The sequence below is a fragment of the Amorphotheca resinae genome (genome assembly GCF_003019875.1).
Source record: "Amorphotheca resinae ATCC 22711 unplaced genomic scaffold M430scaffold_4, whole genome shotgun sequence".
Classification (NCBI taxonomy): Eukaryota; Fungi; Ascomycota; class Leotiomycetes; order Helotiales; family Amorphothecaceae; genus Amorphotheca; species Amorphotheca resinae.
In genome coordinates, this window is record NW_020194474.1 from 1,084,861 (window position 1) to 1,112,075 (window position 27,215).

The 27,215-nt window shown below is 49.4% G+C and overlaps 8 protein-coding genes across 8 annotated transcripts; 2 read left to right on the forward strand and 6 right to left on the reverse strand.

Moving 5' to 3' along the window:
• Positions 1-315: 315 nt before the first annotated feature.
• M430DRAFT_99803 (hypothetical protein) lies at positions 316-3,015 on the reverse strand (the record flags this gene model as incomplete). The annotated part of the gene is made up of 5 exons (XM_024870218.1): positions 316-1,529; positions 1,579-1,764; positions 1,811-2,444; positions 2,537-2,769; positions 2,922-3,015. 5 exons carry the CDS (start codon positions 3,013-3,015, stop codon positions 316-318), a joined length of 2,361 nt encoding a protein of 786 aa, XP_024722341.1.
• A 313-nt stretch (positions 3,016-3,328) lies between these two features.
• On the reverse strand, positions 3,329-6,154 carry M430DRAFT_40962 (hypothetical protein). Its single transcript, XM_024867446.1, has 5 exons — positions 5,928-6,154; positions 5,738-5,870; positions 5,399-5,683; positions 4,554-5,343; positions 3,329-4,502 (listed from the first exon to the last, which is right to left on the reverse strand). Exons 1-5 carry the CDS (start codon positions 5,996-5,998, stop codon positions 3,493-3,495), a joined length of 2,289 nt encoding a protein of 762 aa, XP_024722342.1. The 5' UTR covers positions 5,999-6,154; the 3' UTR covers positions 3,329-3,492.
• A 129-nt stretch (positions 6,155-6,283) lies between these two features.
• On the forward strand, positions 6,284-10,424 carry M430DRAFT_57541 (hypothetical protein). The gene is made up of 2 exons (XM_024868675.1): positions 6,284-9,054; positions 9,106-10,424. The coding sequence occupies exons 1-2, from the start codon at positions 6,613-6,615 to the stop codon at positions 10,009-10,011; spliced, it is 3,348 nt and encodes a 1,115-aa protein (XP_024722343.1). The 5' UTR covers positions 6,284-6,612; the 3' UTR covers positions 10,012-10,424.
• Positions 10,425-10,615: 191 nt separating this feature from the next.
• Positions 10,616-14,400, reverse strand: M430DRAFT_222340 (hypothetical protein). Its single transcript, XM_024864661.1, has 2 exons — positions 14,353-14,400; positions 10,616-14,256 (listed from the first exon to the last, which is right to left on the reverse strand). The coding sequence occupies exon 2, from the start codon at positions 14,238-14,240 to the stop codon at positions 10,764-10,766; it is 3,477 nt and encodes a 1,158-aa protein (XP_024722344.1). The 5' UTR covers positions 14,241-14,256; positions 14,353-14,400; the 3' UTR covers positions 10,616-10,763.
• Positions 14,401-15,230: 830 nt separating this feature from the next.
• M430DRAFT_137181 (hypothetical protein) lies at positions 15,231-18,453 on the reverse strand. Its single transcript, XM_024862496.1, has 3 exons — positions 18,173-18,453; positions 17,717-18,105; positions 15,231-17,663 (listed from the first exon to the last, which is right to left on the reverse strand). The coding sequence occupies exons 1-3, from the start codon at positions 18,355-18,357 to the stop codon at positions 15,478-15,480; spliced, it is 2,760 nt and encodes a 919-aa protein (XP_024722345.1). The 5' UTR covers positions 18,358-18,453; the 3' UTR covers positions 15,231-15,477.
• Positions 18,454-18,965: 512 nt separating this feature from the next.
• M430DRAFT_26701 (hypothetical protein) lies at positions 18,966-21,424 on the reverse strand (the record flags this gene model as incomplete). Its single annotated transcript, XM_024865435.1, has 4 exons — positions 18,966-20,097; positions 20,148-20,820; positions 20,872-21,098; positions 21,156-21,424. 4 exons carry the CDS (start codon positions 21,422-21,424, stop codon positions 18,966-18,968), a joined length of 2,301 nt encoding a protein of 766 aa, XP_024722346.1.
• A 983-nt stretch (positions 21,425-22,407) lies between these two features.
• Positions 22,408-25,844, forward strand: M430DRAFT_137188 (hypothetical protein; the record flags this gene model as incomplete). Its single annotated transcript, XM_024862497.1, has 2 exons — positions 22,408-22,559; positions 22,611-25,844. The coding sequence occupies exons 1-2, from the start codon at positions 22,545-22,547 to the stop codon at positions 25,842-25,844; spliced, it is 3,249 nt and encodes a 1,082-aa protein (XP_024722347.1). The 5' UTR covers positions 22,408-22,544.
• A 494-nt stretch (positions 25,845-26,338) lies between these two features.
• M430DRAFT_98819 (hypothetical protein) lies at positions 26,339-27,079 on the reverse strand (the record flags this gene model as incomplete). Its single annotated transcript, XM_024870146.1, has 1 exon — positions 26,339-27,079. The coding sequence occupies one exon, from the start codon at positions 27,077-27,079 to the stop codon at positions 26,339-26,341; it is 741 nt and encodes a 246-aa protein (XP_024722348.1).
• Positions 27,080-27,215: the final 136 nt, after the last annotated feature.

Sequence of the window (27,215 nt, forward strand, 5' to 3'; positions counted from 1 at the left end):
TTTCACAAACTTCACACGTGTTAACATATACATTCTCACATCATGAAACAGCTTCTACGCTCGGTGTATCGTTCAACTTCTGGGATGCCTTACTCATAAAGTTGATCTGTCCTCTTTGCCACCTCTTCTACTGACCGCCTGGTGTTCGGGCCCAAGCCTTCGGATATCTGGCCCAACAACCTGCACATTCATTTCTTTGAAAACCACAGGAACTTCACATGTACCATCATCGCCACTTTATACGGCATCATTTTCTTTTTAGTACCCGGCCCATACAATTCCCTCATGCTGTCTGTCTATGCAAGATGTTAGGGTTTATTCCAGCAAACCTGCGGCGACCGTTGCCCCATTACTCCGCAAAACCACCCTCGCTGGAGCCTCAAGCGGGACCGCCGCCTCCAGCTCCACAATAACCCTCGCCAACTGCGCCGGCTTGACGATTCGGGGCCGTTTCTTCCCTGTAGGAGCACCGCTACCTTTATCCAGCAGGCTGACAATCTCCCGGATCCTACCAGGCGTGTGCAACCTACCCCTATGAACGTCGATCTGCATCGGAGTCAAGAATTCAAACGCTAGAACCTTCGCCGTGAATTCTTTGATGATCTTGATTGGACTCGTCGGGCTACACAACACGTCTCCGACTTTTAGATGGATCGGATCGATGTCCGAGAGATGAATTGTGACGTTTTGCCCAGCCACAGCCCAGTCGGCCGGTTCGGAATCGACTTCCAGAGCTTTGATGAAACATTTTTCTCCGGCCGGTTGGGCCAACAAAGCATCCCCTGTTTGGAGAGACCCTGACTCAATGCGCCCAGATATACTGAGAGGATTTTGGACGCCGCCACGAAATATGTCGCCAATTGTTATCCGAAGAGGTCTGGTTAACGCACGAGTTATAGGTTCGGAATTATCGAGCTCTTCCACGAGAGTGGGCCCATTGTACCAAGACGTAAGTCCTGGTTCTGTGGATTTGCGCACGATGTTATCCCCATGGAGCCCAGAACAAGGAATGAATGCGACGTTCTTCGGTAGGAATCCTGCGGATGTAAGGAAGGCGGAGACCTGTTGGGATATCTCGTCGAAGCGCTCTTGCGACCAAGCAACCGTATCAAGCTTATTAACAGCAATGATTATGCGTGATACACCCATGCTCCTGACCAGTAGCGCATGCTCTTTGGTTTGCCCTTTGAGACCCGATTCAAAGGATCCAGTACTTGCATCGATAACTAGCACCGCGAAGTCCGCCTGACTTGCTCCAGCGATCATATTGGGTATAAAATCCCGATGGCCAGGAGCGTCCAGGATGGTGAAGTTCGTTTTGTTGGTAGAGAACTTGTTCATTGCAATGTCGATTGTAACCCCTCGTGTCCGTTCTTCAGTCCCCTGATCCAAAACCCAAGCCAGAGCAAAGGACGATTTACCCATTTTCTCAGCCTCTTTGCGATACCGGTCTATCGTCCTTTGGTCCACTACCTTCAGATCGTATAATAATCGGCCCATTAGTGTACTTTTCCCGGCATCAACATGGCCTACGGACTTTAGCTTCCCCTCTCTTTGATTAGAAGTATATCTTCTTACCGATAACCACAAAATTGGCCTCATTCTTCTTCTCCTTTTGCTCAAACTCCTTTAATACATCTAGATTTTTGCTGGTCACCTTAGGGGTATCATCGATTTTGAGAGCCTCCACCCCATTCGCTATTTGATCTGTCTTCTTCTCCACACTAGTCTTTGGAGGTCCTTTGCCCCCTTTACCACTCGCTACTATATTATTAGTTTCACTTCATAGGTCGAGCAGAATTCGTCGAACCTTTCGACTGCGCAGCTGTGACAACGTCATCTGGACTAGGTCCTGCGAAGGGGTCAGTGGTTGCAGGAGTAGCAGTCGCGGCGTATGGAAGCGTGAAGAGGTTAGCTGAGTGCTTTGGAGGAGAGCGGTCCCTAGAGTTGAACATGGTGCTAGCGAAGGCGGAAGGTTCAGCTTGGTCTAAGTCCCCAGGCGAGATAGACATGGGGATATCGTTTGTTTCAGGTTCTTTCTCGACATGTGGTGGCGCTTTCTGAGATTTCTCGTGCGGTTTGGAATCTTTCCTCTTTAATAGCGGAAAGCGTCGTGATGGCTGCTTGAGCGCAGACGACGGTTCTGTAGCTTCACTTCCGACTGAAGGTCCACTCGCACTCTCGTTCAGGGAGAGTCCTGCCATGGGTTTTTCAACCCCTGAACTCTCACTCGCTTTCTGTTCTTGCGCCTTCTTCTTCCGAGCCGCCGCTAAAGCTTGCAGCTTCGACATCTTAGGAGCTCCATCTGATGAACCACCTAGAAGACCACCACGGGGATATAGAGGCGCAATGAAAACAGCTTGTCGTTCCGGAGGAACATTGAGCCAAGGTGTGTCCTTGAAGAATTCCGCGAACGAGAATGGTTTTGAGCATGCTTTCGAACTCTCAACTATAAATTATGATTAGCAAACGCCGCAGTAAGCTGTAACCTGTAAAAAACGAAATCAAAACCCACCTCGGGCCCTACTTTACCCACCAACTCTCCTCCATGCACTTGTAGGGTTGGAAAGAAAAGATAAAACCCACCTGCAACTTTCTTCTTCTGTTCCTTCTTCGGCTTCGCCATATACTCTTTTATGAGATAGGCCACGCTCTTGTCGACATCATAGTAGTAATGCCATAGTGCATCCTGTATCTGCCTGTCTGTTATGTGTCCCGATGCTTCTGGCAATTCCTCCCGTACTCGTATCGTTCCTAATCGCAGGTTCTCTATATGCCTAAGTAAGCCTCACTGTCCGCCTGTTTCGTGATTCTGCAATAGAAGGTAGAGGATGAGAGACCTTTATCTTCTTCACTAATTTCTAATTTTCCACCAAAAGTTAGCACCTGACTTCAAAAGAATACGATGTATAGCAAACAACCTTCTGTGTCATCGTCGGCATAGTCGTCGCCGCCATCATAATCATCCATTTCATCGTCAAGGTCCAGATTCTTTACAAGCTTGTGTCGCGACATTTTCGCTGATGTAGATTCTGCGTCTGAAGATCCGGGGAAGATGGATGGTCACTGATACATCAGTGAACGTGTTCAATCACTGGGTGAAGGGTCGTAAATTCAACAATACTGTGCTGTTGTTATTCAAAGCGGCGTTATGGTGGGGTCGTGCCCGCTATAATCTCCGCACTAAAGTGCGGGCAGAGTTAAGCCAATCAAAGGGTGGCAATATACGATCACATGATGAGATTCCCAAAGAGAGTAAACGGAATGCCAATGCATTCTTGGGCAGTATTAATTATAGTCACAAGTTGATCAGTACTTGACCAAGAGAGCGTTGCATCAAAGTATATTCTCTAAATACTAGGCCTGCACAAGGCGACGCACTTCCAGGAGTGAGTATACTACTACATAATAATTCAAGATCCTCCCCAAGGGAAGAAGATGGTGCACAATTTCATAACCACCAACGCCATCGCTATCATGTCATACCGCGCATTAGAGATCGATCAAGCTTTCCTCTACCACTTTCTGCTGTGGGGCATGGCTAGGTGCCGAAGGGAAAGATTCTTGTGTATAGCCATTATATGTAGACCCCGGAGCTTGCCAGGCCTGTTGAGCTACTGAATTTTGTTGCTGGACTTGCCAGTACGGAGGTTGTGTTGGCGGTGGAGCAGGTTGCTGTTTTGCAGAATGATCTGCAAATTGTTGTGGTGTCTGTTGTACTGTGGAATGATACGGCTGAGGAGATTGCACAGGTGGGTATTGTGACTGATTTGACTGATTCTGCTCTGGAGCCTGCTGTGGTGGTGGGGCTTGTGCAGCGTTATTGTAGTAGAATGCTGCATTTGGGTCTGTCGAAGCAGGTTCAGAGGGTGCATAACTTGTGGAAGGTTGAGATGGAGCAGCCATGGATGGGGGAGCTTGTTGAGGCGGAGCGTTTTCCGGGGGTTGTTTCGGAGGTTGAGACGTATATGGTGAGGAGACATCAGAAACTTGCCAGCTTCCACTCCTTTGAGGCTGTGAGGGGTACTGATTATAATTTTCATTTCGTTGATCTGGCGTTGGGTATCCAGAATCCGCGAGAGTCGGAGTGGATGAAGGATCATTCGCTCGCCAGCTTGAGGTCCTTTGCGGCTGTGACGATTGTGCGGAGTACTGACTATAGTTATCACCACGTTGATCCATTACGGGATATCCTGGGTTTGAAATAGAGCCTCTCTTGTTGTACTCCGAGTACTGATTTTGTGGTGGAGCGTTGAAACTTGGTTGTGGTCGCTGATACTGTTCTGACTGGGAATTTCCAGTATAAAAATTCTCGACAGCGCCAGGCCCACCGGGGACGTTAGGAGCTATCGAAGGATAGATACTTGATGTTGCCCCCTGAAAGGGGAGGTTATAACCACCGATCGAGTGCTGGTTGTATGTATTCGACAAACGCTCTTCAAGCATACGGTCATAATATCGTACAACTGTTGAAAGTTTGGCGTGAAGGTCGAGAAGAGCATCTTTGTTCGTTAGTCAAGTAGAAAGGTTCGAACAGCCTAAGTGCTACTTACCATGCTTACTCATCGTCTCCCCATACGTTCGTGCAAGCTTTGGACGAAGTGCGCCAATACTATCGTAGAGTTCCTGTATTTGCGGCTCTCGAAGAATCGTCCCAGGGGGTTGTGTTTGCAGTCTGTCCACCAGTGTCGAGAAGAGATTAATATTTTCAGCTTCAACAGGTGTAAGCTCGTAATCGTTTTTGGGCAACACAAATGCCTCTGTGGAAACTTTGTCCCGGGGGTTTGCCGACTGCTCCTTGATTGTAGCAGTGTGTTTCTTCTTTTGCTCCTCCATGTCTGCAAGTGATGCGGCAATAGCTGCTTTGAGGTCGTCATCTTCTTCCTCCGCATACTTATTTGTAGAGTTATTGGGAGTACTGTTGGCATGAGTCTCCTTGGCCTTCGATGTAGATTGAAGCCTTTCTTGGGGGACATAGCCAGTGCCTGTGTGACCATTAACCTCTTCAAGACTCATTGCCAAGGCCTTTTTGAGGTCTTCGTCATAACCATCATCAATACGAGCACTTCGTGGTTGCATAGGGGAATGTGCCTTGGGCTTATGCGTAGCGTATAATCGATCAGGCGCAAAGCCACTGCCCTTTGATTTGTCGGTCAATTTGAGGTAGCACCCATCATCTACCCTGACTGGTTGTAGAATACCAAGGTGCGGTAACGGAAGGGTTTTGCTCGAACACTGCTGGTCGAATACGTTGCCACAGTTTCTGCAGTGGTGCTTGCGGTTCGTGAAGCTGAAGGCTGTCCTGCATCGCATACAGACGTCTGAATCCGTCCACTCCGGTGGCTAGATGATATCCATAATTAGTGCTATACTTTGAATCGGGGATCTTCTTCCATACCGCAGTGCTATCCAACATAGTGCTAGCGACCTCAGTTTTGGGAGGAAAATTAAATCCATCTCTCTGTAGGCTCCTGTACGTTTCGCCGATATATGCAAGCTCGCCTCGTCCTTCAGCGGCGGTGGCCCAGGTCTGTATCAGCTCTAAGATTTTGTTTTTGACATCCTCGTTGACAGACGCCCCCCCATATGCTTTGAGGAGAGAGACTAAGTTGTCCATGAACTCTCGAGAGGCGATTTCAACCAGGAAATGCGAGCCCCCATTTTTCACGCAGGTATCCGTAAGCTACATCCAACTGGTTAGCTGGAAGCTGCAGCAGAGTCTTGAGAGGAGACTCACATTAAGTGCGCTTAGTTGAGTGTTCGGGTTCTTGTTGCCTATGCGACGTTTGAGCGAGCGCATGGCTTCTTTCGAGTTCACGGTCTTCGAGCGAATGACATCTGATATTTCGAGGTTGAGAGCAATATCTTCTCTGTCATAGGTAACATCAGTATAGGAGGAGGGAGCAAGGGGGTCTGCGGGCTCGTACAAGCTGCTCTCAGTGGCCTTTTGGACCTGCTCCTCGATCTGGGAGCTAGAACCGAACCAACTGGCCATCATGTTTGCAAGCAGGCCAGACGCCGCCGAGGTACGGCAGACGTTGCGATGATGAATGCAAGGGGTTTCTTCCTGGTCCTAGATGGAATGTCGTCTTGATAGAGGCAAGATGCGATGAGATGTGCGAACTTCAGAAGAGGATCCTGGCGTTGGGAGGCGTGCGTGGTCTGGATAGGTAGGCAGAGAGCTTCATCAACGTCCCGGATTAACCTCCCTCGCTAATCACACGAACCCCGGTCGTGACGACGCGGCTGGATGAGGGATCGTGGATTCACAGCGGACCTTACCAAGAACATCAATTGGGATCCTCGAAGAATGTGTGCGACGCAAGGGGACGCAACCAGTCAACAACAGCTCCCCTTGACCGTTTTCGTCGTCGTCTCCTGGATACATAAAGGGCCCAATTACCATTCTTCTGCCCTGCCTTTGTCCCTCCGTCCAACGTCCAACGTGCCGTCTGATCAAAGAACCGTTCCATTTCCACGCATTACTCAACAGCCGTATTCAAGGTCCATAACAACCCGCCACTTTTCCAGCTGCTTGTTTCACGGCATCTCCACGAACAGCGTGAATATCCGGGACGCGTTCCCCGAGATGCTTCGGCAGCATATTTCAGTATGAGTCCTGCTGCGTCAAATGGTCCTCCCCATTCTCGGTCGACCTCAGTTGTCAATGTCGGAGGGCCAATCAGTACAGAAACTGGCACGAAACCAAATGGCAATGGCATAGCTACCGCGAAAGGCAGCTCTCGAGTCCTCCCACATCTGGACGACTTGATAAGCGCAAGGCCGAACGTCGACATAAACCGGCCCCTGCGAAAAATACTTCAAGATGGAGAGCTATCTGCAAAACAAGCGGACACATATATGGATTTTCAACGCCTGGATCTTGCTATACAAGAATACATAAAAGCTAAGGTCTTGGCTACGGAGATAATCCCTCGTCACAAAGACTATCCATCTTTGCAGGCAGAGCGAGGGGAGCTGCATCGTGCTTACACGGGCTTAATGAAAAGGATCCAGGCGCAAAGTGCCAAAGTCGACACGATAATAGAGGTTATCAAGGAAAATAATGCAAGAAGCGGCGTGCAGCCACAGCAGAGAGCCGAACCGGACGAGCAAGTCTCAGGGGAGCGAGTCAAGGGCCATGCTCGAGCTCAGTCATTACAAAGCCCGGCATTGAATGGCACTTCTAGAATCTCGGCCAACGGCTATGGCCACAGTGAGCATTCTAATGGCATTTTTGAGACGTCTGCTCTCGTTCCCACCTCAGCAAATGGAAGTCCAGTACGGAAGAAACCCCCTGTCCAACCAAAGCCACAGGCCCTGCATGGCAAGTCTCTGCATCCCGGTGGCGATGGTACTGCTCTCAAGTCTCCTCAGATGGATTTGGAGGCACGGTTTGCTCGATTGCGAAGTCCTAATTCCACTCCTGGGCAGGATCCTCGAATTCGAACCCAGCCAATTTCAGTTCCTGAGTCGCCACGAGCCTCTAGACAGCCCATAGCCACCACCAAAAGTTCATCAACCATCCGGCCGTCTGGCCCACGGGAGATGCCATCTGCTCCCACATCGGCATTGCGTCCATCAAGAGTGTCAATAGATGTGCAAATACCAGGAATGCCAAGACCACCAGACGCTATATACAGCCCAGATCGGAACACAGAGTCACTCGTTGCCCTCAATCTACCCACAAGTGTTCCTCGCAGCTCTTCATACCTTGGCATTAGCAGTCAAACGTCGGCACCTCCGATATCGACAGTTGGCCCCACACCTAGCATTACAGATGCAAGAAAAGACTACTTTTCTCTGCCTGTGGACGCCGATTCCCCCGGATCCTCCCATAACATTTCAAAGGGTCAAGACCCAGTGGTAGCTGAGGTTACCGCTGTCAGCGCAGAGGGCCTAATGAAGTATCTTGGAATGGGGTCGCAAGCCCTACGACTTTTAGTTGTCGACCTCAGAAGTCGTGAAGAATTTGATGCGGGTCATATCATGGCCCAGTCCGTCATCTGCGTGGAGCCTGTTTCTTTACGAAAAGGTATGTCCGCGGAGGAACTCGGGGAGAGTATTGTGCTTTCCCCAGACACGGAGCAGAAACTCTATGAGCAAAGACACGAGTTCGACTTGATCGTATTCTATGATCAATCCTCTTCATCAATCAACCAAACCCACCAAATTCATGAGAGCAGCAACCACTTGCAATATTTCGCCGAAGCTATTTTCGATTATGGATACAGTAAAAGACCAAAACAGCGTCCCATGCTTCTTCTTGGAGGCTTAGACGCCTGGGTGGACCTTATGGGACCAGGTTCATTGCAAACTTCCTCTACGGGGGTACTTTCTTCTACGGGGATAAGGAGAAAACCTCTAAAGCCTGCTAGACCTCTAGGCCGAGTTCCTATGGCTCGAAAGGATCAGGCTTTAGCCCGGAAGCCGCAAGAGTCAAGGCCATTGTCAAGAGAAGAGGAGAACCAGTGGGCTGAAACGCTTCGGGAAGACACCCATGTGAAGAACCCAGGAGCTGAAAACTCGGAATCGGATGAATTTTCTTATGTCAGGACAACAGAGGATTTCTTTCGAAGATATCCTGAACTTCCTTCAGTCCAGGAATCTATGGTCTCCACGCGACCGTCTACCTCGATGAACAAACATCATAACGAATCGGCCAATGCAATGCCAGGGCCTCCTGCTCGTCCCGCCCCCGCTTTACCTAGACAGAGATCAAGTGGCATCTCGGAAAGAGGGCCAAGTGCGACATACTCCATGAGTTCTGGAACAGGGCCAGAAACGATAACCAGCACACCGGTCCCTCCGGGTCTTACGGGTCTCGACACAACCGGCGTTAGCTGTTATGCTAATGCTGTGCTTCAGTGTCTGAGCGCTACTAAACCTTTTCGGGATTTTCTCATTAGCTACAACTATCCTACCTATCCTTTGCCACCTAGGAAGGGAGCAGAGATCTCTGACCCCCCACAGCTACTTACTCGAAATCTCAAGAAAGTGTTCGGATTCCTATGGTGTGGTCAATATGAGTGGATAACTCCGAAAACCTTTTGGGTATGCACCCCTATATCCATCTGATATACAACAAACCGCTAATCGCTGCAGGGGTATGTAAATGCGCTTCATGCAAAGACATTACCGCCTATGACTGACAAGGGCAACGCCTTTTGTGGGCCTAACTTACAACATGACTCTCAGGAGTTCCTTGGCTATATCTTTGATTTAATGATTGATGAGCTGAATTTTTACCGCAACCAAACACCGTATTCTGAGATCCACTATACTGATGCTGAGCTGGATGCTCGCAATAAATTGCCTGCCCTGCAGGCAGCTCACGAGCAGTGGCAACTCTTTCAAAGTACGGATAATTCCATGGTTTCAGATATCTTTGGAGGGCTCGAGACGAATGAAAATACTTGCCAAATGTGCGGCTATGTGTCCAAGAGGTGGAGCCTCTTTCAAATACTCAATATTCCCTTCCCTCCCTCCTGTCATGGCTACAACCCGCTGGATACCATTAAACTTGAGAGACTTTTCGAACACAGGTATAACAGAAAAGAAGTTCTTGAAGACGTTGAATGCCAAGGCTGTAAGAGGAAAGGGAAGGTCATTCGGATAGATAAAATTTGCTTCCTTCCGGATTATCTGGTGATCAATCTTCCGCGATTCGATGCAGATGTTCTATCCAAGGTTAAGACAAGAGTCCTCTTTTCAGAGATGGATATCGATATCACGCGATTCTGGCTTCCTGATGTTGGACAGAGCACGGTGCCGAATGTAGGCCGTGGGCTACAACCGCCATTCCGATATGATTGTTATGCCGCTGTTGCTCACATGGGGAGCGACATCAAGTCAGGTCATTATCTGGCCTTCGCGAGGAGTCCTGACAAACCCTCCAGTGGCGCCGGGTCATGGCATTGCTTCAGCGATAAAAAGGTCAGGAAGACAACATGGGAACAAATACAGGACCAGCACCTCACGATCCTCTTCCTAAAACGGAGAAAGACATAATCACAGCGTCGCGACCCTTGCATGCATTATTCCTTTAACAAGATTCTTTTTCTTTGGTGTGCGTTAGGTGTTGAGGAACAGGAGCGCGGTGTATTTCCAGGTTGGCGACGGCGTTCTTGGGGGGTACGCGAAAGATGCGAGGGATATCATGGGATTGGGACATGAGCATGCTGGATATCAATTGTTTCTCTTTCCCCTCATCCCCTGTATGGGAGTTCGAGCGAATCTCCTACGTAACAAATAATATGATGAACGAACTCTGTTCTCTTCAACATCGCTAGCTCCCTATTCTATTAATCTGTTCCTTGTTTTTTGAGCCATAGAGCAAACCAACCGTATTCCCTTCCCCTCCCCTCCCGCTTGGAATTCGGGGCTTCTGGAGGTCAGTCCATGGTTTCTTTCTACCTCCCGCCCCCCTTTTGTTTTTTTACATCTGTCTACCCCATATATTTCCATTCCTTGTTTACTTTCCTAATCCTTCTCGTAAACCGCACATCTGAAAAAAAGAAAGAAAAACTAGAGGGAGCATGTAGACTGGCTATCCGTGAGCTGATTTCAAAGCCTTGATGATTTGGTTCCTAGAAAGCAACGATTGCGATTATTCATTCATAAATATGGAAGGAAGAAGGGTATAGATAGATCTTGCGAATGCTGTTATTTATGTATATGTATATATACCCCCTTTCATTTCTATGATTATCATCTAAATGACGAAGAAAAAGAAAAGAATAGACTACAATCCATGTATGTCCTCATTCATCGAGTGCCTCGCTAGCCCTAAAGCCTAACCCGGGTATCTTACTCCTCAACGCCAAACTACTGCAGACGACGCTGATACTGCTCATCGCCATGGCCAGACTAGCCCACACAGGATCCAGCCTCACATGTTTACCATTACTGACAATGGGATAGAAGACGCCGGCGGCGACGGGGAGCGCGATCAGATTATAGACCAGGGCCCATCCGAAGTTGAACTTGATCCGCCGGAAGACGAAGCGGCTGAGGTCGAGCAGGTTGACTAGCGCGTGGAGGTTGGAAGAGACCAGGACGAACTCCGCTGAGGAGATGGCGATGTCGGAACCGGAACCGATGGCGATCCCGACATCTGCGGCGGTCAGGGCGGGCGAATCGTTGATGCCGTCGCCGACCATGGCTATCATAGCTCGCTTTTGGGCATGCTCGGCACCAGAGCTGGAGGTGCGAGCCTTGAGGGATCTCTGGAGGTATTGGATCTTGTCGGCTTTCTCGTGGGGAAGGACACCGGCGATGATATTGCTGGATGGAATGCCGACTTGGGCACCAATAGCGTTTGCTGTGATTTGGTTGTCTCCAGACAGCATCCATACATCTGTTCCACGATCTTGAAGAGCTCTGACGATATGCGACGCTTCGGGACGGACAGGATCAGAGATGGCGAAGATTGCTGCGAGTCGCCAATCCTGCGAGCCTTCTACCTGATTTCTGACATTGATCGCAGCCAGGGCAACAGACCTTCCTTCAGATTTCCACTTCTCTAGGGTGGACTGTGATTCCTGAGAAACTGAAACGCCAGTCTCTTCTATGAAAAATTCGTTCCCGATGATGAGATCTGCTTCTTCGGTTGGACTGATCTTGAAGGTCCCTCTCATACCCTTCCCTGCAATCTCCTCAACGTCTTCCGCATCAATGCCCTCTGTCTCTAAAGTCTTGCAGAAGGATACGAGGGCTTTGGCAACCGTATGGCTACTATTGCCTTCAAGTGTGTAGACCATTCCCAAAACCGTTCTCTCAACGTTCTTGCTATTCAGCACGCCATTCTCGTCTCGGCTTCCTTTGCCAAACTCCGCATCGATGGGCAGCGATTGGAAATCAGTGACAACTGGTTCTCCACCAAGTGTGAGCGTACCGGTCTTATCGAACACAATGCAATCAAGTCTGCTTGCTTTCTCAAAGGCTTCGCCACCACCCTTCACCAGGATACCGTGCTGTGCAGCAAGACCACCGCCAACAAAGAGAGCAGTTGGAGCTGCTAAAGCGAGTCCACAGGGACAAGCGACGACGAATACTGCGATTGCGAATTGCAGGGACCAAGCGACCCAACCACCTGCATCTTTTCCAAGGTAATCAAGAGGAAGAGTACCGGAATACCCTAATGCAAGCCAGATAATCCAGGTACAGATGGCGATCAAGGTAACGAAAGGGACAAAATAGCCTGTCAAGGTGTCTGCGATACGCTCCATAGGAGCCCGTCGAGTTTGTCCTTCTCGGACCGCTTTGACGATTTGATCGAGCATTGAAGACCCAGCAACGCCCGTGATTTTAATTGAGATCGGAGAGTCCTTGTTGACTGTTCCAGAAAATACCTCATCACCTACGGCTTTCTTGACTAACTTCGACTCGCCCGTGAGGCTTGACTCGTCGAATTTAGTCTCGCCATGAAGAACCGTGCCATCGCATGGAGGTGATCCGCCGTGTAAGACCCTTACGGTATCTCCAAACTCTAGGAGATCCACGTTAACATTTCTCAATGATTCTCCTCTCATTCCTTTGGCAATCTCTTCGCCAGTGGCGGTATCTCTGGAGGACCCAGACTCGACAAGGAGGGCTTCGGTGGGTCGAAGTTTGCCAAGCATCAAGACTGCATCTCCAGTCTTAGATTTGCTGTAAGCTTCGATCAGACGTCCGATAAGTAGGAAGAGTGTCAGAAATACGACGGAATCGAAGTAGAAGGAATTGTTATCCGGTACCAGCGAAGGGTGTACACCCGCAGCAATCAGCTGGGCAACAGAAGAAATGTAGGCAATAGAAGTCCCAAGAGACATCAGCATGTTCATGCTTCCGAATCGGTAAAATCGCTGCAGTAGGGGAGTGGTGCTTCCAGGTCTCCACATTGCTCGTACTTCTTTTAGGGCGCGGATATGAAAAACATCAGCGCATAGAAAATAGACAGGAGTTGCCATGATGAAAAGTGCCCATTGTGCTCGGCTGACCCCCGCATGTAGTGGACGCATAAGAAATCGTCGGCCAGGATCGCTCGATGAGACTAGACTCATGTAAACGACACCTATGATGAGTGTTGGAATGGCCACTACCAGTGCGAGGAGGACCCGTATGAAGATCCGCTGTCTCTCGCGTGCGTGTATTTTTCGAGAGCGCTCTTCAAGGGTGGGTGGATGGTAGATTGAAGGCTGAAGTAATCCATCTACAGCAGAGATAGCAGCGATGATATTTCGAATTGTAAACTCAGGAGCTTTGGGCGTGTAGGAGAGCTTTAATATTGGATTCTGTAGACTCGGAGGTCTTTCGACTTTGACCAAATCACCGAATGGTTCCAATGAAGATATGATCCGGGGAGGGCAGTGCTCGCAGAACATGCCGTCCACCAGTATTTCGACCGTCCTTGAAATGTTACTCTGCGGTGTGGCATTACGGATCGTGTTGAGATCGATCACGCTATCAATTGCCGCATCGTATCCTATATCTTCGATGCTCTCGACAATATCATCCTTGTGTTGCTCCCCTTTGAAGTCGACTGTGGCACTGTTGGAGATGAGATTCACCACAACTTTCTCAACCCAGTCTTTCTTCTCCAGCTCTTCCGTGATCGTAACAACGCATGCCGCGCATGTCATTCCACCGATCGCCAGAGACGCTCTCCAGAGGTCTTCAGATTCGACTGGAGCTACAACCACCGTAGAGAGCCCCGATTTCTTGGGCGCCGATTTGTCCTGCTGAACCGGCGACGATTTGGATGACGAGGGATCTTGGTTGAAGTCATGCTTGCCATCAGCCTCCAGCCGACATAACTTGCAATTCTCGATGTGTCGTTCCGGCTGTCGAGCTTTGCTCCCACTTCCATTTTTCGGTTTGTCGGAGTTCCACCTATCCAGGAATCGATCCAGGTAGCCTATCTCGCCATCATATCCTGTATGTACCATACCAGCTGGACCGTCAAGGGCAACATCGCAGACATCGAACCCTGAGTCTTCGAGGGCTTCTCGAATAGCCCTTGCGGACAAAGCCTTGTCGTGTCGAACGGTTACCCAAGAGGAAACTAACGACGGGGAGATCGAAATGGGACTTGGATGGAGTGCCGCGAGGATTTCTTCAATATAAGTTACACAGGAGGGGCAATGGAGATTTGACAATAAGAACGAGGTTGTGGTTGTATCTCCCCCGGAGATTGTCTGGGTGATAGAGACGTTCATCTCTTTGGATTTGGGGTTCGTTGATGATGATGATGATGCCATGATGATCACGACCAGGCTATTTGACCGCTTGATGTGAGAAGGAGCACAAGCCAGCGAGACAGCAATGCGTTTTTATGAGAGAGAATTTTCAAGAAAGATTTCGAGCACCTACATGGTCCATATATACCAGCGGCGTACTCTCCACCTTGTGGAAAATGACGAGGCGCGGCATGGACTGAATCAGATTGGGGTCAGGAGTGGCAAGATTGCACCGCACAAAAAGCGCAAGGCTCAAAACCCCGCGTAAATTGCTCATGATTATTCTCACTGGCAGACTAGAAAACCCCTGGTGTCGGGGATCTGCCTATAAGAGCCGCCAGAATACGGAGCTATGCAGAATCCGGTATCCAGGATCTGCCCATAAAAGCTTAAGTTGCTTAACAGAAAACGGTGCGGTCTTTCTGAGACATCTTTCTTTTGAAGACTCTGGGATTATTATCAATTAATAGTCAAATGGCTCCGTAAGCCTCAGGATGCCTCATCCAAAATCTTTCTCGAATGATCTCTACGAATCCAAGCTGTTACCTAAATGCTTCTACTAGGAGAACCTCTAGCTTTTGATTTTATTCGGTCCACGACGGTTGTACCCGTGCGTGAGGCTGGAGCCGTACTCCGTATTCGATTCATGGATGGCGGGTGCCCATCAGTCAGGAGGCTGCATGAGGTGTCTATCTATGCAACGTAGATCCTCGTTAGTGGGCATTTCTACCAGAGCTGGATTATAGTCTCTTCAATTCTATAATCAACATTTATGCCGGAGTTGCGCTGGATAGTAAACGGGACATGTTGGATCGAGGACCGCATAGAGAGGCAAGGTAGCTCATGGACTTGAGAGACCCAAGGATAAAACTTATCACTGGGCAACATATTCAAGCCAACTTTAATGATCACTCTGGCCGTTGTAGGATGCATCTCCCCGATGAGGATGACCCGGACGAAATGACACACGGACGGATAGCTACACACGTGGAATCAGTGAAAAATTCAAGTCGTTGATCTCAAGCCATATTAGGCCTTCAAGTGTTACGCAAGTCTATTTTCAATGACACTGCTTTTCTAGCACATAACTTCACCCAGGGTATCTTCCAAACACCACCCAATGCAGACCTACCACCCATCTATGCTAACTTTTTTGAGACCAGGGAAAGTGATGCAAGGCCATTTGCTCTCAAAACAAACCTTTTGTTCCCTCCAAACTTTTCTCTCCTACAACCCCAAGCGGCTCAAGCTAGGCGCTTTACTGCTTATCCCCTGACTTGGCTGTCGCGCGTTGACCTTGACCTTGTGCCACAACCTTCGCATACTCATCTGTATTCTCTTTGATACTCTGCGCCACAGCCGCCAATCTGGCCGCATCGTCCAACAGGTCTGACTGCTTACTAGCACCTTCCTTCGCTTTTGTTTTCGAAATATCTGCGCTCATTTTTGCCTTAGCGGCGACAGCAGCCGCTGTTGCTGACGCTGAACCCGCTGGAGTCGCTGCGGACTGCTGTTTCTCGGCAGCCGGAGCAGCAGGCCCCTGAGACTGGGTTTGCGCATTGGCTTGTCTTAAAGGCACCAGCTCTCTGACAAACTGTTGCGCCTCCTCACAGCCCTCCATTACAAACTTGATAGCGAGTGTAGCCCTTTCTTTCAGGTACTCATTATTCCCATCATAAGCACAGCAGTTCAATAATGGCATGATTCCTTCTCGTTCTAATAGCTGTTTTTGTACGATAGGGTTGCCCGGACCGCTGCGTCGTGCATTGTTCGGTGCAACGAGTGAAGTAAGAATGATCAGGATTTGAATTTTGATGCCTGGCCAAGAGAATTTATGGGGTGCCTCGTGGAGTAGGGGCACACCTGTCTGCGGATGAGCCTGGGGTTGTGCTGGAGTCTGTGGGTTATTTTCATCATACGGGCGACCAACAACGGGGGTGCTTGAGCCCGATCCGGAACCCTGAGCAGCTGGACGGCGGCTGGGTCCCGGCATAGAGCGGGCATCGAGCGGCTTCCGTTCAACACCATCCTCAAGTGCTTTGAGGAGAGCAACGAGCTCATACACTGCTTCCCATTCAATAAGTAGAGGGCGCATCTCAGGGATTTCGGCGATCACGGAGATAAAATCAAGGTATTGGGACAGGCCGTCCTTAGCCCGTTCCATATCCCAGAGGTCGACCGGGAAATCACTTGGGTGGCTTTTGCCTTGGCGGATCTGAGCCTGAGCATAAATGAGTGCGATGCAATCCGGCACAACGCGACAGCGAAAGTAGTTATACAAGAAATGAATAAGTTTAGCGTCTCGGTTGTAATCTCGAAGGTCGTCATAAATGGTGCTGTCTTTGCGAGCCCTGAACATGTAGTTGATAAGGCGAAGGAGAACGGTTTGGGCTGGTGAAACGATGTCTTTCAGTATTCGCAACGAGTTCCAAGCATAGGGGAGTAGGGCGTTGTGGTGAAAAGACTCGATAATTTGAGCCGTGATCTGAAAGATGAATTGCTGATCCGTTTGCTCCCAGACAGCAATGAAAACCAGCATTTCGCGGAGGAGGTTCTTGCCACAATCAAGAGCTAGGAACATCTTGCATCGTGTTTTCTGGAGGTTTTCGCCTGCCGGCGTAAGACCAGATCCCATAGAGTCGACGATGCATGCCTTGACAGTCATATGCAGAGCTTCGATTTGTTTGGTGTCCAGGATATTGGGGATTTCTGTAAGCAGCCCACGCAGAGGACCTTCAACATATGAATCATCCTCGTCCTCCTCTTCCTCCTGCTCATCGTAATCCTCTCCGCTATCTTCTCCGTTGTCCTCTCGAGTTGATCGATCATCGATTTCATCTTCGCCGTTTACACCATCCTCAGGCTGCTCATCATACTGCTCTTCGTGGGGATAGTCGTGGTCGAGATCTTGCCCACGAGGTAAATAACGATGCATGGCATTTTCCTTGCACGACTGGGCCCGAAGGATTGCACCTTCAACGCTCTCCATCGGGACAACCCATCCTTCATAATTTGCGTCTCGAACTCTCTTCCACCAGATATCAATCTCATGTGAAACCCTTGCGTACAGCCTATCTTGCTCGTACTTATCCTCTAGATCTGGTTTCCATACAGGAGCAGTCGGTTCCTCTTCCTTGCTTTCTCCTCCGATATCATCGGGTTCTTCTGGCAGAGGGCCGGCACTGGGACCAAGACGCACGTCTGCAGAATATTTATCTAGTAGCTCAGCTGCCACCTTATCCCTTTGTGAATGTCTTCTAAGCCAGTTTTTGACTTCCTCGTAGACCTTCTTAACATTCAGATCATCCGGAGGAAGCTCGTGTATCATATCGTTACTAAGGTCATCATCGAACAGCATCTCGAGCCAGAACGACATCTTGAACCGATCGTTCCCCATGGTCCAGTTATGCGTGTGTTGTAGAGCAGTAACTAGAAGCTTTTTGTCTGTTGTACCATCAGTCAGAGTTTCGCGCGCTCGTTCATCCAAGGGAACTCACATAGCTCTGTAACGGTGTTCACCTTTTCCCGTCTTAGCTCATCCACATTGTCTCCGTCATATCCCTTGCTCGTGACATTAACGCACAGGATTATAAGTTCGCGGACCGTCTTGTCGAAGTGTACGCGTGCACAGATCTCCTGCGCAGTTTCCTTGATCGCCAACATATTCCTCGAAATAACCAGCAAATTGTTCAAGTAATGTAAATCCTCCACTAACGAATCATAGTTCTTTAGGATCAGATCAGTGCTTTGGAGAGCGTCCATGTCATCGGAAACGTGGTCGTCGGGTTTAGATTCGCGCAGGGAGCGTCTATTGAGAGTACGGATAGCCAGATCGAAGATCTTCTTCAGTCGCACCCAGATTTCGACATTCTTCGCAAGGTTTTCTCTGCAGATATTCAATCAGCCCTCCTTCTCCTCTAATGCCATGCTAGGGCAATTCCCTCAAGGCATACCTAACATCTGCCTTGTGCAAGCTCATCTCCAACGTGTTGGTGATCATCTTCTTGATATCCGGCTTGCTATTAGGAATGCTCTTTGCCCCAAGCCCGGGCGTCTCTTCAAAACGAATTTCCAAACCGATCAACGCGGCCTGGAAGCTTCGCTCCTCGATTGTCTGCGTGTTCTTTCGTTGCGACATCCTGCTCTTGTCCCCGAGGTGCGGGGTTGCGAACGGCAAAATCGATTCGCGGTTCGTGCGATATGTCTGGGAGGTTTCATCCCACCAGGTTGCCAGAGGGGTTTTGCATTTACTGCAGACGGTGCTGTCGTTCCGTATATCTGGAAGGGGATTGCCACATTCAATGCAATACATCGTCAATAAATGCTGTTCGTACCTGGTGAATTTGGAGAGGAAACTTTTTATATGTGTTTTAAGGTTTGGCTTTCCATGTTTATTAATACTGTATTCAGCCGCCATCGTCGCTTAGGTGCTGAGGCGAAAAGGGGCCGACTCAGTGGAATAATCATACATATTGATAAGGTTATGAGTGAAAGGCATCTTACTCTTTGAAAATAAAGCAGGACTGGGATCTCCTAGAATATGATGTGTCTAGGCTGTTGAACTAAATCTTTCATTCGAAATGATTTTTCGTTTGGCCAGACCCATCCTGAAAGCTCATCCTGAGCTTCTGAAGCCGCCTCCGATCTTTTATACCGTACCTTACACAGCAAACAATCTTATACAGCGTCCGCCAAAGCCTTATTGTACAAAAACCGTATTGTCCCCGAAAAAAGCATTGACACCTGTCATTTCCCCCCTTGGGTGGAGCTTCCAGCCACCGCCCCGTCTTCCCCACCTTTTCCTCCCTTTTTCTTACGTGTGCGCCTTCGTTTCTTCTTTACTATCTCTCCCTTGGGTGAAATGGAATCATCTTCATCATGGAAGTCAGGATGTCCGTCAGTACCATTCGTTGAAGACTTCGGCGAATTACTATCCCTTTGACCAGCAACTCTTGAAGATCGCTCATCTTTATCTTCTCCAGATGAGCTGTTTGTTTCCAACACCACTTTTCGGACACCCCCTGCCTCAATTACATTCTCCGTGATACTACCACTTCGGGCTATGCGTCTTATCGCGCCTACAGGGCTACTGGTACGCGAGTCAGAGGATTCTTGAGTATCGTTACTTCGACCACTGTGGTGTCTTTCGACCCTGCCAGTCTCTGGGCGTGGTTGTGAGTTAGAATTACTCCTCGAAGACTTGACCTTCTCTCGCGTAGCATCACCGACTTTGGCTCTCCCAGATTCAGAAAACTTGTTTTGTATACCGGATGTGAGGTTTATGGATCCATACCCTTGTCGCAAGGCTTGAACACCATCCGAAGCCTCTTTTCCTGCAGAAGTCAAAAGGCCTTCCCCTTCGCCTCCTGATGGTGCAGGAAGATCACGGTATGGTTCTTCTTCAATGACAGAATCGCGGTGAGTTGCAGAGTCCGTTCTAGAATCGCTCCCGCTCGCGAGGTGACCAGGCTTGATCTTAACCGTGTTATATCGGGTAGTCTTGGGACGACTGGCGAGGTTTGACGGCCCAAGGTGTTTGAGATGTTCTCGCATGTCATTAACATTACCTCTGATTTGGATAATATCACCATCAGCACCACTCAAGCTCCGCTTGATGAAGGTAGTCTTGGGACTTGTTCCAAGTATAGATGAACCGTTGCTCCGACCGTTTCCGCTGACATGGGTCGTTGCTGAGACTCCAGCACCCTTCGGAAGATCCTCACCCAAATCGATAAGGCGTTCTGGTGACGCACTGCGAATTGCGTTATCGGTATTTTCTACGATTTGACCTTTGTGGACGCGCGCCTTCGGAGCAGGTGCCATCCTTCTGATAGCTTTATGAACGTCAATATACACATCAGATTCGTCAATGATTTCCCTAACAAACTTAGCTACACATTCAATTTGAGATATCAAAGGGTGACTTACTCGCCAATGAGCTCCTCAATAACATCTTCGAGGGTCACCACGCCTTTAGCACCGTGATCTTCGCCGGGGTACTCGGAAACCAAGACCATGTGCGATTTCCCCTCCTGGAAGAAATTCACAATATCCAGACAGCTAGTTTCCGGTCGTGTTTCTGGAAGTGTAGCCAAGGCAAATTCGCTGACTTTCTTGCAATCCTCTGGATCGTAAGTGATGAGAATCTTGACCAATAGCATCCCAACGAAGTTCAGTGGGTTTCCTGGTTCGTAGATGGGGATTCGAGAGTAACCTGCACTAAGAATGACATTCATCGTTGGCTCGTCGAGGATAGTATCTGCAGACATTGTAAAGACATCTTCCATCGGAGTCATAATGTCGCCGACTGCCTTGTCCTTGAGATCCAGCACGGCACTGATAATCGTAACCTCATCTTGATTAAGTCGATCCGTAGGACTCGTCCCCAGTGTTTTATGTAAGGTAACTAGTGTCTTCAACCCGGACTTCTTGTACACTGCTCCATGATCTTCGCCCAATAATTTATCGAGGAGCTTCGCTGTTGGCCAAGCAATAGGTGCGAGCAGCCACATAAGGCGGAGGACGAAGGGTGCCATGTAAGCACCAATTGACAGGCCGTATCGAACGCAGACAGATTGAGGGATGACCTCTCCGAAAATAACTATTCAATTATCAGCACAGCATCCACAAGTCCTTTGCTACAATGTCGTACCAATCAGAACAGTACTGCCGAGGACAGCAGGCCAACCTCCTCCAAGCGATCGATCCAGGACGATTGGGAGAGTTTCGTTAACGATGACATTGCTGAGTAGGAGTGTGACAAGAACCCAATGTTTTCCCTTCTTCAATAACTTATACACGCTTTGGGCGTGTCTCTGCTCTTTGCCCTCACCGGAAGTTGCGATGACTTGAAGATAGACGCCATCTTGTCCCATTAACCTAGCAAGGATCCTTCATCAGTACCCCATCTCTCAGGCTCTAAACGAAGAGACTTACGCGATTGTCAATCCTGCAAAAACACCACCTAGCAGGACCAATATCGAGGCGACCAAGAGATACAGCCATAGGTCTGGGTCCTCCGCGTCTTTGGGCGCGTCTTCCCCTCTTTTCGCAGCTCCAACAAATGCCAACAAAGGTGCCGCCGACACCTTTGAAACCTGGCACAGCGAAAGAAACAACACCTTAGCAAGTCCTAGGACAATTGGTCGACTCGTCATGTAGCCATTGTAATTCGTGCCAGCTGCGCCTGAAGATATCGAGGACATCGCCACAAGCGTGAGAGCTCCAATGATCGCAGCCTATCGCTCCTATATCCCGCACCTGCTCTCCAACTGAATACCGAACAGCAAGATTTCGATGAAAAGGGAATTCGTGAATCACGACCACGACGACAGGAGCGTCGAGGAGCGACAGGTGGTGGGGATGTACCGCGTACTGTATAGTACAGTGAGCTGAATTATTGGTCACTGCACCCTGGGCGCGATTTCTACAGGGGCTGCTGAAGCGGGCGCCGTGAGGTGACGTGCGAGTAGCAAGAGTGTGGGGATATCATATTTTAGTCGAGTGTTTATATGTCAACATCAACAACAACCACAGCAGCGATTTACAACCAAAAGTCCTGCCTAAGAGCATCAGATACATCGATAATGGCCATAACAGGAACAGTACGGGAGGTCTCTACTTCGAACCACTGTAGGGTGCGGAGTGGTTGTTTACCGCGAGGGGAACGAGAGGTTATAGGTAGGGAGTGATGGGACTCAAACATAACCCATGACCCCTGATTATAAGTCCTGAATTTCTTTAGATACAATTAGTCGTACTAGAGAAGAACACGCTCAGGAGAATCAACTATAGAGGAAGAAGCTTGTCAGGAAGAGAACGTGCGACCCCTGTGATATCACGTGATAATATTTGGGCCAAAGGGATCGAAGTTTTGTTGCACATCGCATTAGCGAGGAGGGTCCTGATGGCAATCAGATTATCAGTCAGATTATCAGTCAGATTAGCATCATGTGACACGGGCAGGTTTTGTTGCACATCGTTATCGACGATTGTCAACGCTGGTTTTGATAGCAGCATGATTAGCATCACGTGATATGCAGCTCTCGAGCCAGCCCTTTAGCCGCCCCCGGCCGATGTTGGCCTGAGGCACTCGCAGGCGCGAAGGCGTGATTCCTCGTGCACGGCGGCACCCCCACCATTGTGTATGTAAGCTAAACAGATCTTCAACTTTTTTTTGTTCAAGCTTAGAGCTACAGTTTTGCCCTTTTTTCCTTTCTCTTTCCGTCTCTCATTCGACTCCTGTCTTGATTCAAGTCAGGACTCTGCGCGGTTTTATTTGCATTGTCCAATTCTTGACAGGACTGTCCTGCGGCATCACTGAACATGGGCGACATCCAGGTAAGCCCGGAGTCATCCTAGAATCTTCAACCCTTCTAATTTAACTCTTAGGAACCTGCTGGTGGCCCCGTCCTTAACAGCAAATGGAACACTGAAGTCAAATCCTCCTTGCCACCCAAATTTGTTCAACAGTCTTCCAGCCTGCCCTTCGGCCAGCCTATCGACTTCACTTCAATCAGCGGGCCTACCTACACCACTGCGCAGACTTTAATCCAACAAGTTGCGTATGCCCTGTCCGACAAAATCTTTTCGTACTCTCCCGAGTCCTTCGATCTCGATGTTGCTGTGAAGCACTGGTCGGCCGCAAACACCAAGAATGCCAATGGCTATGCTACTCATATTACCCCTATGCAGACGCGCTCTGGCGCCGGTTCAATTGCGCTAGGGTACATGTTTTCGAAGGATTTTGACCTCAGCAAGAGACACATTCCTCAATCACTTCTGGCCTCGTCTTCGGCTCTGAACAATCTCCGGTCGTCTCTTGATCAACTCTCACTTTTATACTCCGTGGCCAATCCATTCGTTGCACATGTTGCCGCGGTCGATTACGCGCCCGGGTTGTCTGGGGGTCTCGTAACGGATTATGCTACGGCATTGGGTCTCACTGAGGAATTGGGCCTTGGCCTTGTTTCTAGCTCGTCCGCGTATGAGGCTCAGCACATGGCACTGTTCTCTACCATCTTGGCCACTGTTCTCCCAACAATCCACATCTACGATGGCATGAATGTTGGAAGGGATACCCTCCGCGTTATTGACGTCTTGAACCAGTCAGGATTGAAGAATGCATACGCAAACGTCCTCAAGGAGTTGTCCGAGGTCTCCAAGAGAGCTGATGCCGAACAAAGGGTCACAAAGCTGCTTGACTCCTTCAACAATGAGCTCGGCACAGCTTATGGGCTCTTCGAGTACCATGGACACCGCGATGCGGAGATAGTCTTGGTAGTATTCGGTAGCGTCGAGAGTTCACTCGCAACTCAGGTCTCCGAAAAGCTGTCAAGAGAAGGGGCTAAGGTTGGCGTGGTAAATGTCCGAGTCTACCGACCTTTCGTTGAGGAAGCCTTCTTGAAGGTTATTCCTTCTTCCGCAAGAACAATCGCTGTTCTTGGACAGATCTTGGAACAGACTGTTGTGGCCGGCTCATCTACCCACTCTAGTCTCTATGACGATGTCTTAGCTGCTACGGTTTTCTCAGACAAGTTTTCTGCAGCACCATCCGTTATTGATCTCAAGTACTCTCGTGCAGAGACATTTACACCATCATCAATTGCCGCTATCTTCCACCAGCTAACAGGCAAGCCGGTAAATGCTGCTGACCGTGTAGGTTTGCTGGATGCTACTCCAGTGGAGCAGTATACATTTTGGGATCTTGAGGACTCTCCTGCTGTCAATGCGCCATCGGCGATTGGCAAGTTCCTCTCCAGCGATTCTGCTAGCAATGTTATTTTGAGCCAGACTCATGACAACTTTGTTCAAGGAGGAACTGTGAGGACCGATATTCGCAGTTCCAAGAAGTCAATCGAAGCTTCTTACCCAGTCGAGGAGGCTGATGTGGCTTTTGTTGGCGAGGAGAATCTTTTGAAGGAGATTGGAATCCTCAAGAATCTCAAAAACGGTGGGAAGCTCATCGTGAAACTCCCAGGAGTTAAGAATGAGGACCTAGAAAAGAAGCTGCCGGTCTTCGTCAGAAACGAGATCAAGTCCAAGAAGATTGAACTATTCGTTCTAGACCCGACACTTTCTGCCAGTGTTGAGAAGGACCCTGCCTCTGAGACTCTCCTTACGGAAGTGGCTTTCCTTAAGATCGCCCAGCCAGCCTTGCTCGAAGCCGGGTTACAAAAGCTCGCTTCCATCAATGGTACCGCGGACCTCCTGTCCGAGGCTGCCGCAGACTTGGAGAAAGCACTCCGTCAAATCGAAATCCCAGAATCCTGGTCTGTGCTCGAGGCTGATGCCGAGGTTCCTGATCTCCCACGAACCATCAAATCGAGCAGCTTCACTGGCTTTGAGAAGGAAGAAACCGAGGCTCCCGCCTTACTTCGCGATTGGCAATCTGCTGCGAAGGGTCTCGCTTTCAAGGAGGCCTATGGTACCCGGGCTGCTCTAAGACCAGATCTTACTGCCAAGACTTATGAGATCACTGTCCAGGAGAACCGTCGTCTGACACCATTGACCTATGATCGTAACATCTTCCACATCGAGTTTGATCTCGGTGACTCTGGGCTCACATACAACATCGGAGAAGCGCTCGGCATCCATGCCGAAAATGACGTCGAGGAAGTCAAAGAGTTCATCTCATTCTATGGTCTCAACCCCGATGACATCGTCGAGGTTCCTTCCAGAGAGGACCCTACTGTGCTGGAAACTAGAACTGTTTTCCAGTCTTTGGTTCAGAACATCGATATTTTCGGTAAACCTCCCAAGAGGTTCTACGAGGCATTGGCCGAGTTTGCAACAGATGAGAATGAGAAGAAGGAACTGCTCACTCTCGGCGGACCAGAAGGGGCTACCGAGTTCAAGCGCCGTTCTGAGGTCGACACCGTCACATATGCTGACATCCTCCTCGAATTCAAGTCTGCTCACCCAAGCTTCCATGACATTGCTCGCATTGTCAGTCCTATGAAGCGACGTGAATATTCCATCGCATCCAGTCAAATGGTCAACCCTAAGACTGTCGCTCTCATGATCGTCGTCGTTTCATGGGTCGACCCCAAGGGCCGCGACCGCTTCGGACAGGCTACCAAGTACCTCAGCAGACTCCCAGTTGGTGCCAAGGTGACGGCCAGCGTCAAGCCATCCGTGATGAAGCTCCCAGCCAAGGATACCGCACCACTCATCATGGCCGGTCTCGGTACGGGACTTGCTCCTTTCCGCGCCTTCGTCCAGTACCGTGCTATGCAGAAGGCTCAAGGAAAGGAGATCGGCTCCATCCTCTTGTACATGGGATCCCGTCACCAGCGCGAGGAGTACCTGTACGGTGAGGAGTGGGAGGCTTACCAAGACGCCGGCGTGATCACCCTGCTTGGCCGTGCTTTCTCCCGAGACCAGCCGCAGAAGATCTACATCCAGGACAGGATGCGCCAGACAGTCAACGACATCATCAAGGCCTACATCAAGGAGGAGGGTTCCTTCTACCTGTGTGGTCCTACATGGCCCGTACCAGACGTGACCGAAGTGCTGCAGGAAGCCATTGCTCTGGACGCAAAGCAGACGGGCAAGAAGGTTGACCCGAGAAAGGAGATTGAGAGATTGAAGGAGGAACTCAGATATGTCCTCGAGGTTTACTAAGCGCTTGTAGATAGATATCCTGCTGCCATGAATCTATAAATAGTATCTGCGCGCCTTTTAGACAATGTTATCTCTATCATCACTCGCCCCTCAAAACCATAGCTAGTCTTGATTGACATCACTAACCGGTCAATGGCTGAACGAGCGTCAAAGTCCTTCCCTTGTTTTTTTCCTCATGCTCTGTCGGGAATGACAAAAAGACCCCATCACTCACATAACAACGAAAGGTCTTGAATTTGAAAGCACAAGAGGATATTCTGGAAACTCGGGACTGCGTAGCTCTTGCGTCATGATAGAACTCTCTATACACAGACTTGCAATCTAGGGTGACAGGACTGACTGACTGACTGACTGTCTACCGCCTCATTTATATATATGTCTTTCGGGGATACTGGTATATATCCCATCTCACCATCAATTCAATTCAATCCGGAACTCCCTGCCCCAGCGAAAAAAAAAATCTAGGTAGGCCGAGGGCGAACCAACCAACCCATCTAATTCACCAAATTTCTTCCCAAAGTTTCACCATGCAACCTCAAGATCTCCTTCGCAACTTTCTCCGTATCATCCTTTAATACAGGAAACCTATGACCGACACCAAACTGCAGACACACCGCATATTTAGGATCACAATAGTCGGTCATTAGTTTGCGACTCTCTTCCCTCCAAGGATCTTCTAGTCCTATGACGTGAAGCGTGGGGATCTTGATCTTGATCTTTTGCGTGTGTGCAGAGGCCGACGATGTTAGGGGCGGACAAACACCATTACACAGGATTCCAAAAGCGAACTCCCCGCAATCCAGACCTCCTCCCGTGCCCCCCAACTGCTGCTGCTCCAGCAACAAACCCGCAGCTAGTCGCGCGCCCTGCGAAAATCCCAAGACTCCTACGAAACCTCGGCCATCTTTGGCTCTCTGCTCCTGCGCGATACGGTTCAGTAATTTTTTCGTCTCGATGGGCATCTCCTCTTGTGCCGCCGATGATGATGATGATGAAGAAGAAGTCTCCGGAACCCAGCGGAAATAAGGACCGCAGCCTTCGAATACAGGTAAGACGTCCGGACCGGGCGCGCTTTCAAAAGGTGCGGAGAGAAAAACGAACTGGAAATAGGGGGTGAGCGCGTTTTGGATGCGCATCGTTTGGATTTGGAAGATGGCTTCGTTGGTTCCTCCGCCGTGTAGGCAGAGAATGGCGGGCTTGCCTGCTGAGCCGCCTGTTGTGGTGTTGTTGGTCATTTGGAATTGGGAGGTCATTTGGAAGGCGCGTGGCTCTTGCGCTCGCATAGGAAAAAAGGAGGCGGGAAATTTTTTGTCCCAGTTTGGTAATTAGACGGATATAAAATGTCACATTGTTCTGTTTCTTGCTCATCTT

What these genes read in the sequence shown, in the direction of transcription:
- M430DRAFT_57541 (XM_024868675.1), top strand. Translation starts at nt 6,613, where the DNA reads ATGAGTCCTGCTGCGTCAAATGGTCCTCCCCATTCTCGGTCGACCTCA. An exon ending in TAACTCCGAAAACCTTTTGG is followed by an intron (nt 9,055 to 9,105) that starts GTATGCACCCCT and finishes TAATCGCTGCAG; the next exon opens with GGGTATGTAAATGCGCTTCA.
- M430DRAFT_40962 (XM_024867446.1), bottom strand. Translation starts at nt 5,998, where the DNA reads ATGATGGCCAGTTGGTTCGGTTCTAGCTCCCAGATCGAGGAGCAGGTC. An exon ending in AAGGCCACTGAGAGCAGCTT is followed by an intron (nt 5,871 to 5,927) that starts GTACGAGCCCGC and finishes TACCTATGACAG; the next exon opens with AGAAGATATTGCTCTCAACC. An exon ending in CTCAACTAAGCGCACTTAAT is followed by an intron (nt 5,684 to 5,737) that starts GTGAGTCTCCTC and finishes AGTTGGATGTAG; the next exon opens with CTTACGGATACCTGCGTGAA.
- M430DRAFT_222340 (XM_024864661.1), bottom strand. Translation starts at nt 14,240, where the DNA reads ATGGCATCATCATCATCATCAACGAACCCCAAATCCAAAGAGATGAAC.
- M430DRAFT_137181 (XM_024862496.1), bottom strand. Translation starts at nt 18,357, where the DNA reads ATGTCGCAACGAAAGAACACGCAGACAATCGAGGAGCGAAGCTTCCAG. An exon ending in TTGCACAAGGCAGATGTTAG is followed by an intron (nt 18,106 to 18,172) that starts GTATGCCTTGAG and finishes GAATATCTGCAG; the next exon opens with AGAAAACCTTGCGAAGAATG. An exon ending in GAACACCGTTACAGAGCTAT is followed by an intron (nt 17,664 to 17,716) that starts GTGAGTTCCCTT and finishes ATGGTACAACAG; the next exon opens with ACAAAAAGCTTCTAGTTACT.